The 12,091-nt window shown below is 35.4% G+C and overlaps 1 protein-coding gene across 1 annotated transcript; it reads right to left on the bottom strand.

The window, feature by feature from the left end:
- Window positions 1-9,870: 9,870 nt before the first annotated feature.
- LOC137824918 (uncharacterized) lies at window positions 9,871-10,539 on the bottom strand. Its single transcript, XM_068630596.1, has one exon. The coding sequence runs from the start codon at window positions 10,537-10,539 to the stop codon at window positions 9,871-9,873; it is 669 nt and encodes a 222-aa protein (XP_068486697.1).
- Window positions 10,540-12,091: the final 1,552 nt, after the last annotated feature.

Genomic DNA, 12,091 nt, shown 5'->3' with positions numbered 1-12,091 from the left:
TGTGCAAAGACAAAACTGTCCCTATATAAAATTGTATATATTTTTTTTTTTATTTTGGATTATGAAATCTGGTAAATTTTCAGATTGACACTTTGAATAAAATTTTGGATTGGCGCGTCTGGTAATCTTCAGGATTGGTGCTTCCGGTAGTACATGAATGACAATGTTAATCCAAAATAAAAAAAATGCAGAACATCCATAATTGAAAAAACCATTATGGATTCAGAAATCCATAATTGAAAAAAATCATTTCGGATCCACTAAAATTAGGCTTCCAGATTCAGCAATCCGGAAATCAACAATTTATGTGAACTTTGCTTCCGGAACACCCCTCATCCAGAAAGCAACATGATTCACTTCCGGATTGATGAATCCGTAGCACACTCCCAGATCCTGAATTCAAATAACAGGTGAATGTTAGTTTCATAATTTATAAAATTGTGGGAGTGCAAGAACAAAAAATGTAGGGATGCAGGAAAAACTGTGTACTTTTAATATTTATCATCATAAGGTGTAAGAAGAAAATAAGGTGTAGAAAGTAATAATCCGCTAAGAGAAGTAAAGCAATAACTATAAGCCCAAATACTAGGTAATTCCTTCTAAAATTGGACTTTACTTTCTACATTCCCATAATTTCTAAATACACCCTATCAATTTAAAATAATATTTTATCCTTCGTAAAACTAATTTCTGGATTACCTGTTCTAATCAAATTTTCTGAAATTTTCAGAACAGGATTTTCAAACCTAACAATGGTAGAAAGCAAGTTATGTAAGTATCTTATATTTTACGTAGTTAAATTATTAAAATAATTTACTTTAAAACAATTTAAATAAATCATCTTAATCAAATAATTGAAAAGAATAAAAGGATAGGTACTATATTTTGGATAATTTTAATAACCGGTTAAAAGTAAAAAGTGTACTGGTATGTGTTTGGTTCAATAATGTCAAAGTTCAAGAGGGGATGAATTGAGCTTTTAAAACTTTCGCACAAATTTGAATTTATCACAGAACAGAGACTAATAAATCGATTTATTTAGCAATGAACAAATTTATTTTTCTTATTCTCTTTGATGAAACAGTAACACAGTGTTGTGATTTCAAACGTTGAGCAAGATGATCTACAGGCAAGTTCAAATTGATTTCTACATGATAAAATGAGAAGGCTAAACAATTAATCACAACCCTGAAGACAAAAAACAATTCTCCTTTTTTAAACCAATTAACAGATTGAGTTTACTTTTACAGAACACGAATTCCAATTATGTTTCACAGCACATACAGATTTACACAGAAGTTCTTCAGAAGTTTTTCCAGAAAATCAAGAACAGTGTAAACGTACCCAAAAAGAACATATTCAAACACAATTGAATAGATTTATTTCTTGACAGATTAGTTTAATCAGCGATTATTGAGTGCAGGGATTAAGAGAGAATGAACACAAAACAATTATACTGGTTCACTCAAATGAGCTACATGCAGTCTTCACCTAATCCAAGGTGAAATCCACTAAACCATAATTCAAAACAATTACAAAAACCACTGCTCTTGAACCCTACAAGAACATGAGACACGTTGCTGAAAAACACTATTCCAGCACACACAACTCTTCAAGAAACCCTATCAAGAAGAGTTTTACAAACACACTTTACAAGAAATTGAGATATGAAACGAATACACCCGATAGAGAATGCAGAAATCTGCCTTAGACCAGTAGAACAGATTGCTCACATAGTGACAACACCTCTAGCCAAGCCTTAAAACTAACCAAGAACAAGCACACTATGTGATTTGAAAAATCTTTCAAGAAGCCGTGCCAATCCTTTGAAATCTCTTTTATAACAGTTTTAAAACCAGTTTTCTCAACTATATCAACAACTTTTTAAAGCCAGAACAAACTGTCTCTTTATAGGAAACATTTTATAACAAACTTTCAAAAAACAGTTAAAGTTGTTACAAAAAGAACATATTGAAAATAAAATGAACAAATTTATTTTCAAAGGGAGTGAGAGATTTTGTTATGTGTAGGAGACTTAGTCAAACTCCTTGGTGCAAGGATAAAACTGTGAAAAGCCTTTTAAGAGAAACATGGCACCAAACTAAAAAGAATCTATTCATTTACAGAAGAACAGATTCATTTTCAAAACAATAACAAGAGCTTTTTAACAAGTGAAACATAGTCGTTTTGATGGAATGGAAACTTAGTTAAGAAACTTGATGCATAAAACATGATTTTCAAATAACACTTAATCAAGGCATCAGTTTAAGAAAAGAATCTATTTATTTAGAAAAGAAGAAATTCATTTTCTATGCAGTAAAGGATATTTTTTGCAAAACATGTGAAAAACGTTTTCATAAAACTTGTGCTTGCTCTTATCACATGGTCAGGGGTTAAGAGGTGAGTTACCCAGCAAAAAGCCTACTTTAAACAACCTCTAATCTATACCTAAGACATCCTTAAAGAAAATACAAACACTAAGGAAAAATACACATTTGGCTTCATCAAACACTTTGTCTTGAAGGGGCAACATCCATCTTCAACAATCTCCCCCTGTTTGATGGAGACAAATCCCCAGAGCTCAGTTGCTTTAAGAAGAGAACAACCCCTGTACTGCACCAAACACCAAACTAAAAAAAATTGAAACAATTCATAACATGTGAATCAGTTTTAAGGTGCAAAATGTCACTCCCTGTATCACCTAGCTTTACCTAGCATGGTGAGCTATTTTTCTCCCCCTTTGGATTCATCAAACAACATGGAGAAATATAAATCAAAATGACAATCAAACATAAAAGTTCAGAAAACATTACAGATTGTTCAACAGAAACATAATGCGAAAGCATAAACCAGAAGAAAGATAAGCATAGAAACAAGGCACTTCTAATCCTTGTAGTATAGTTCGACCAACTACAACTGAACACCCTCAATCTGATCATCAAGATGCTGGAACCTGGCTTGAGTTGTCTCGAAATAGGCCCTTTGTTCCTCTGACATGACATCAAGACGATGCAGAACTTGCCTCTCAAACATGGACATGGGTTCACCCCTGTATTCTGGAGCTTGATAGGCAACAAGAGCATTTTGGGGAGTTTCAGCAGCATCTTCATTCATTGACTGTGGTGCAGGTGAATCTCCTCTAATTTTTGTAGATGGAGAACTCATCCTTTGACTCCCAGCATGACCAGCAGGCGACTCTTGTCTGTATGAGTGATGGATTACATAGCAAGACTGTTCTGCAACTTGAACAATATCATCTTCCATAGGAACAACATCATCACCATCTTCATTGTTGAGATTTGAAGCTTCACGTTCTTCTCTGTTAGTTCTGCTTTTGTGAAACACCCAGCAGCCTTCCACTTTGTGAAATCCCATCTTAATGAGAGTGGCATTGTCAATCTCACTCACAGCCTTGATAGTCTCGTTCCTCTCATTAGAAGTATCAACACCAAAATAGTCAATCAATTTTGAGACAAGGATAGCATATGGAAATCGGTAATCAGCTAACCTTTTGGATTTCAGCATGTGTTTCATTATAATGTAAACCCAATTAACTTTTATCATGTTCATAATGCAGTATAGTAGGATTAAATCTTCCTCATGTAACACAACATGATTTGTGCGTCTAGGAATGAGTTGCCATGCAATGATATAGGCAAGTAATCTTGGGGTTAAGTTCAGATTACCTGCATAGAACATGTTCACACTTAGGGATGGTTCCCTTACATAGCTTCGATAGTACTGAATTTTGTTAAATTCTTGAATCCCATTTGTATTTCCTTTGCCAACCTTCAAACCAGCATACTTGATTCCAGCCACTAGATTCCATACTTCATTGGTGACTTTCATCTTAGTCCCTTTCACGTAAGACACCAGATTTTTCCCATCCAGAGTTAGATTGGTGTAAAACACCTTCACCAGATCAGGGTATACGTTAACTGTCATTTTAAGAAGCTGCTTCAGCCTTTGATGCTTCAATGCAGATCTGGTTTCAATCAGATTCTCAATTTTCAGCCAAGAGAACTCTAGAACTTTAGGAATGTTGATTTTCTTTCTACTCATCTCATGGATGTAGGCGGTTATCCCCTCATCATCTCCAGCAAACCAGTTCTCTAGCTCCTTGAAAGTTGTTCTGCTTGTTCTGTTACTTCTTTTTCCGATGTGATGAAGAAGCCATGGTTGAACCAGAGTTGGGTCTGAAAACACAACTTGAAACCAAATTAGTGCATATTAATAACCATACAGTACGAAATTACCAAAGAAAGAGCATTACCTTTTGATTCAAATGGTGAGCAGTGAGTATGGGCAACACATTTACACAGATTTATATTGGACAATTGAAATGGGTTGATAAGGCAGTTAAGAGCATATATGGACGGGGATTTTATTCTCTGTATATGTGCAGAGAATCTTTGAAAAGGGGCAACAAATATTTTGAATCACGATGCATGCATATCACACCACAATTTAAGCAGCCAATGCATAAAATCAGTTACAAGACCATGACCAAAACCATCAAAGATTCAGTGGTTAATACCCACTAAGTCAGTCAATCAGTCAAAGATTAAATTTTCTCTTTCTTAGTCATCAATGTATATCAGTACCAAAAATAAACACGTTTAATTTCGAATAAACAAATTTAATTTTTCACTGCAGAGCACAATTAACATTTATAATCCCCAATTCATTCAGTAGAAAATTAAACCTATCTTTGGCCAAGGGTTTTGTAAACAAATCTGCAAGTTGTAAATCAGTACCAATGAACTGAATCTCACATGTTCCATTTGATATGTGTTCTCTTAGAAAGTGATGCCTAATTTCAATGTGTTTGGTCCTTCGATGCATAAAGTGATACCAAAGTCATTCAATTGTTGCCTTAGCCATATGGTTTGAGCACAGCAACTCCCTGCTGCAATTTACTCTGCTTCAGCAGTAGAGAGAGCAACACATGCGTGCTTTTTGCATTGCCATGAGATCAAGCTTGATCCAAGCAAGTGACAGGTACCACTGGTGCTCTTCCTATCAATCTTGCAACCTTCAAATTCTGAATCAGAGTAGCTAATCAAACTTAATGAAATGTTACCTGGATACCACAAGCCAACTTCTTTTGTTCCTTGTAGATATTTCAGAATCCTTTTAGCAGCATTGAAGTGTGATTCTTTAGGAGCAGATTGGAAACGAGCACACATGCACACTGCAAACATTATGTCAGATCTGCTGGCAGTGAGATACAATAGGGATCCTATAATTCCTCTGTCTTTAGTCTCATCAACAGGAATTCCAACTTCATCCTGATCCAAGTGACAGCTAGTTGAGAAGGGCGTGTTGATTGGTTTGCACTTGTCCATTTCAAATTTTCTCAGCAGATCCTTGCAATACTTGGCTTGATTTAAGAATATGCCATCCTTGAGTTGTTTGACCTACAAGACTAGGAAATAATTCAACTCACCCATCATAGACATTTCAAACTCACTCGTCATGATTTCCACAAAAGTTTCACACAATTCTCCATTGTTTGATCCCAAAATGATATCATCCACATAGACTTGCACTAGAATTGTGTCATCCCCTTTCTTCTTAATGAACAAGGTCTTATCTGATGTTCCTCTGTCATAGCCTTGTGAGGTAAGGAAATCACTTAGCCTCTCATACCATTGCCAAGGAGTTTGCTTAAGCCCATAGAGAGCTTTCTTGAGTTTGAACACATGTCCTGGACGTTGATGGTCTTCAAATCCTGGTGGCTGTGAAATAAATACCTCTTCATTTATATAACCATTCAAGATGGCACTCTTCACATCCATTTGGAATAGCTTGAATCCTTTGATGCAAGAGAAGGCAAGGAGCAGTCTGACAGCTTCAAGCCGAGCCACTGGTGCATATGTTTCATCATAGTCTATTCCCTCTTCTTGATTATACCATTTAGCCACTAGTCTAGCCTTATTTCTGGTAATCACCCCATGCTCATCCATCTTGTTTCTAAATACCCATTTTGTTCCAATGATGTTCATTTCAGGTATTCTAGGAACAAGAGTCCATACCTCAATCAGAGCAAATTGATTAAGTTCCTCTTGCATAGCCATAATCCAGTTACTGTCCTTGAGTACTTCATTCAGATTTTTAGGCTCCACTTGAGATACAAAGGCCATTGTCTCACAGAAATTAATCAAGAACTTCCTAGTTGAAACTTCTTTTTTAATATTCCCAATGACATTATCAAGGGTTAGGTCTCTTGGAGTTTTCCATTCCTTTGGCAAATCTGCAGAAACAGTAGGTTCTTGGACAACATGTGAGTCAGTAGTATCAATATGAATCAATTCATTTTTATTTAAAATAGATTTTAAATCATCACATTCCAGGTCATCTGTAACAATTTTAGGTATGCTATGATTAGTTTCATCAAATACAACATGCATTGATTCTTCTACTGTGAGCAATCTTTTATTGAAGACTCTATATGCATGACCATTCAAAGCATAGCCAATGTAAATACCTTCATCAGATTTTGCATCAAATTTACCCAAATTCTCTTTGTCATTGTTCAATACAAAGCATTTACATCCAAACACTCTAAGGTGACTCACACTAGGTTTTCTACCCTTATACAATTCATATGGTGTTTTCTTAAGGATAGGTATAATTAAGGTTATGTTTAACACATAAGCTGCAGTATAGACTACATCTTCCCAAAAATACTTAGGAAGCTTAGATTCGTTTAACATGGTTCTAGCAAGTTCCTCTAATGATTTGTTTTTCCTTTCAACTACACCATTTTGTTGGGGAGTCCTAGGGGCTGAAAAGCTATGTGATATCCCATGTTTTTCACAAAACCTTTCAAACTTAGCATTTTGAAACTCACCCGCATGATCACTACGAATGGATTTTATACAACAATCATTTTCATTTTGTAAAACCTTTCCTAACTTCTTAAAATCTTTGTAAGCACCATTTTTATATGCAAAAAAGAGAGTCCATGTGTATCTAGAATAGTCATCCACAATAACCAAAGCATACAGATTTCCAGCCAAGCTAGCAACTCTAGAGGGTCCAAACAAATCCATATGCAATACATCCAATGGATTTTTAGTAGAAACAATATCCTTTGAATTGAAGGAAGATCTGATTTGTTTACCTTTCACACAAGCATCACAGAGTCTGTTATCCTGAAATTTAATGTTAGGCAAACCAGAAACAAGATCTTTGGATTTCAATTTATTTAAGTGATTAGTGTGAATGTGAGCTAACCTCCTGTGTCACAGCCAATACTCATCACTTTTAGACAACAAACATTCATTTAAAGAATCAGTTTCCAGAATATCCAAGAGATATATGTTATTCACTCTCTTACTAGTAAACAACACCTTACCAGAGAAGTTATTTGAGATTGTGCAGCCATTTGACTTGAAGTTTACCTTGTATCCTTTGTCACATAGTTGGCTGATACTTAGAAGGCTATGCTTGAGTCCTTCCACATAAAGCACATTCTCAATAGTGGTTGAATTTCCAGTTCCAACAGTTCCCCTGCCCATAATTCTTCCACGGTTATTGTCCCCATAGGTTACATGTCCCTCAGCCTTGAGCTTTAAGCTGGTAAACTTGGTCAGGTCATCAGTCATATGTTTTGAACATCCACTGTCCAAATACCATTGGTTTCTCCTGCTGCCTTTCTGTAAAACAGAGCAAAAATAATACAAATGGTACCCTTTTCAGTATACGGTCCAGCAATGATTAAAACCTTTCCTTTGGTAGCCATTTGGCTAAGTTTTTAGGGACAAGATATTTTCTAGCAATACATGACCTAGAGGTATGTCCAGATTTCATACAATAAAAGCAAGTAACATGAGATGCCTTTTTTGCCACTGTTAAAGGATGAAAAACCTGTTTTTGCTGGAACAAAAAAACTTGAAAGCTTTTTAACATTGGTTATATTTCCAGGGTTATAACCAATTCCATTTTTGTTAAAAACAGCATTCTGTGAACCTAGAAGAGACTCAAGATTGTCTCTTCCCTTGGTGAAATTAGATAGGGTTTTCAGCAAATACTCCACTTGTTTTTTCAACTTTTTACAGTTTTAACAGGTTTTAATAGAAGCATGCAAGCAAGTTAATTCAAGACTTACAAGATCAGTTTTAAACTTATGCAGTTCTTCCTCAAGTGATTTTACTTTAGGTGCAATCGCATTATTTACCTTTTGCAATTTACTGCATATTACAGCCAACTCAAGTGATTTTACTTTAGGTGCAAGCGCATTATTTACCTTTTGCAATTTACTTTATATTACAGCCAATCTATTTGCCTCATCATGTGTTTCTTTGAAAGCAACAAGCAATTGATCATAATTGTCAGATTCCATAGAGAATTCACTCATCGAATCAGAGATTGATCCTTCATCTTTCATCATGAAGCACATATTGGTTTCCTCACTTTCAGTTGAAGAGCTACTTGTTGAAGACACTTCATTCTCTTCCCAAGAGATGTAAGCTCTTCTCCCCTTGCTCCTTTCAACCTTCTTGCTGGCTGATTTGTCCTTTGATTGATTGTTTGGACAGTCCATCTTGATATGCCCTGCTTTACCACAACCAAAGCAAGTGTAGTTAGAGGAATTGGATTCATTCGGTTTAGGATGCCTTCTTTTCTGTTGGTTCCTACTCTGTTTTTCTTCTTTAGGAATCTGCTGAACCTTTTTGTGAGTAGGCTGATTGTTTCATCATGTTCAACATCTTCTTTCTCCTCTTCGATGTCACTCTATGCACTTGCTTTTAGTGCAAGTCCCTTGGGTTTCCTTTCCACTGTTTCTTGCTGATGAGAATCAAATAAAGGAGGCTTTTATTAATGAAGGGAGAGGTCATTCACCTACACATTTGAAGTTCTTCCTTCTAGTCTTTTCAAAATTAAAAAGAAGACATAAAATAAAGAGAGGATCAAGCCATAAAGCCAAAGAAGTCTACAAGCTTTCAAGAATAGGCTTCATTTAAATATCTCTCTTTATAGTTTCTTTTATAAATTTGTAAATAATATAGAATGTTTAAATACATAGTTTTTAGGAAAGGTGCTTAGAGGGAAACCTTAGATACCTCTTTTGTAAAAGCATCTTTAGGCATTAGTTTAGAATTTTCTAAAAGGTGACTCTTCATGCTTCACTTTAGGTGCTAGAAGTGAGTAGCATGCAAGGGACTTTTGGTTAGCTTGTTTTGTAAGCTTCATGACCAGCCCTTGCTCCTATAAAAGGAGGGCTTAGGTCCTTCATAATGCAGATTTGGAATTTGTAGTATCAAAACTCTCCCAAATTGGTGATTGAGTGTAGTGAGAACTTGTCTTCTCCTCTTCCTAGTCTCATCTTGAGTGCCTTGGTTCTCTCAAGTGGCGGCATTGCACACTTATCTTGGAGCATTCACACTTCAAGTGGCGTGTTCATCAACCAAGAACTACAACCACATAAGTCCTCTTTCTTCTCCATCTTCTCATTCCATTTCCGTGCCTATTTGAATTCCTAAACATGTCTTAGGTTCCTTTCTTGCTTTCTATTCGGTGTTCTTGCTTATTTTCATGTTTCAATCGGTTCATCTTCTTTCTCCTTCGATTTGTTCGGTGCATTTCAGTTTTGAAGCATTTTAATCGGTTCATTTCATTTGTTATGCATTTTAATCGGTTCATTTGCATTTTTACATCTTTTAATCGGTTCAATTGGCAAGAAATGGGTCTTCCATGTGAGTTTGGTGTTTGGTGCAAGTTTTGGTGAGTTCTTGAAACATAGAACATTGATCCATTTCTATTAAAAGTGCCTATTCATTCTCCAACTCAAGTTGATTCCATAAAATGTCAAAGAATCATCTATATCTTGCTATTGGAATCACATCATGTGGTATCTAGAGTCTAGGCTTGTTTGAGCCTTTTGAGCTCCAACTCATGCTCCATTAATTTCCCAAATAGTGCAGCAATGGACAACTTTGACAGATCACGACTCTCTGATATGGCAGTCACTTTGGGTTGCCAGCTTCTATCGAGGAACTTCAGCACTTTTATGTTAAGTTCCTCTTTGTCAACTACCTTTCCCAGTCCAGTAAGATGATTCACAATGTGGGTGAACCTTTTTTGCACATCAACAATGCTCTCTTCGGGTTGCATTCTGAAAAGTTGATACTCTTGGATGAGAGAATGTTTTCTTGATCTCTTCACATCCTCAGTGCCTTCATGAGTAACTTCCAAGACTTCCCACATCTCCTTAGCTGAACTGCATTGAGATATTATGAAGAATTCATCCATTGTTAATGACGAAGTTATCATGTTCTTGGCTACAAGATCATATTGAGTTTTCTTCTTTTCACTCTCACTCCATTCAAATCTTGGTTTCACCACTTCTTCATCCTTGACAACCTGCATTGGCACATAAGGTCCATGGTCCACAGCCTCCCAAATACACGAGTCAATAGATTCCATGAAAATTTTCATTCTAATTTTCCAAAAAGCATAATTCATCCCATTGAACATAGGGGGTCTATTGATAGACGATCCCTCAGCAAAAAGCACTTTAAACTCAGACATTATTGCAAACAAACTTGAGTAAAACACAAGTCCTAGCTCTTGATACCAATTGATAGGTTCAATAGTGTCAAAGTTCAAGAGGGGGGTCAATTGAGCTTTTAAAACTTCCGCACAAATTTGAATTTATTACAGAACAGAGACTAATAAATCGATTTATTTAGCAATGAACAAATTTATTTTTCTTATTCTCTTTAATGAATCAGTAACACAGTGTTGTGATTTCAAACGTTGAGCAAGATGATCTACAGGCAAGTTCAAATTGATTTCTACAGGATAAAATGAGAGAGCTAAACAATTAATCACAACCCTGAAGACAAAAAACAATTCTCCTTTTTTAAACCAATTAACAAATTGAGTTTACTTTTACAGAACACGAATTCCAATTATGTTTCACAGCACATACAAATTTACATAGAAGTTCTTCAGAAGTTTTTCCAAAAAATCAAGAACAATATAAACGTACCCAGAAAGAACATATTCAAACACAATTGAATAAATTTATTTCTTGACAGATTAGTTTAATCAGCGATTATTGAGTGCAGGGATTAAGAGAGAATGAACACAAAACAATTATACTGGTTCACTCAAATGAGCTACATCTAGTCTTCACCTAATCCAAGGTGAAATCCACTAAACCACAATTCAAAACAATTACAAAAACCACTGCTCTTGAACCCTACAAGAACATGGCACACCTTGCTGAAAAACACTATTCCAACACACACAACTCTTCAAGAAACCCTATCAAGAAGAGTTTTACAAACACACTTTACATGAAATTGAGATATGAAACGAATACACCTGATAGAGAATGCAGAAATCTGCCTTAAACTAATAGAGCAGATTGCTCACACAGTGACAACACCTCTAGCCAAGCCTTAGAACCAACCAAGAACAAGCACACTATGTGATTTGAAAAATCTTTCAAGAAGTCGTGCCAATCCTTTGAAATCTCTTTTATAACAGTTGTAAAACCAGTTTTCTCAACTATATCAACAACTTTTTAAAGCCAAAACAAACTCTCTTTTCATAGGAAACATTTTATAACAAACTTTCAAAAAACAGTTAAAGTTGTTACAAAAAGAACAGATTGAAAATAAAATGAACAGATTTATTTTCAAAGGTAGTGAGAGATTTTGTTATGTGTAGGAGACTTAGTCAAACTCCCTGGTGCAAGGATAAAACTGTGAAAAGCCTTTTAAGAGAAACATGGCACTAGACTAAAAAGAATCTATTCATTTACATAAGAACAGATTCATTTTCAAAACGATAACAAGTGAAACACAGTCGTTTTGATGGAATGAAAACTTAGTTAAGAAACTTGATGCATAAAACATGATTTTCAAAAAACACTTAATCAAGGCATCAGTTTAAGAAAAGAATCTATTTATTTAGAAAAGAACAAATTCATTTTCTATGCAGTAAATGATATTTTTTGCAAAACATGTGAAAAACGTTTTCATAAAACTTGTGCTTGCTCTTATCACATGGCCAGGGGTTTAGAGGTGAGTTACCTAGCAAAAAGCCTACTTTAAACTGTTGAAGATGGTTG

Source organism: Phaseolus vulgaris, chromosome 8, assembly GCF_051622355.1.
Source record: "Phaseolus vulgaris cultivar YP4 chromosome 8, ASM5162235v1, whole genome shotgun sequence".
Lineage (NCBI taxonomy): Eukaryota > Viridiplantae > Streptophyta > Magnoliopsida > Fabales > Fabaceae > Phaseolus > Phaseolus vulgaris.
The sequence above is the reverse complement of the archived record's forward strand: the minus strand, read 5'-3'. Positions and strand labels throughout refer to the sequence as shown.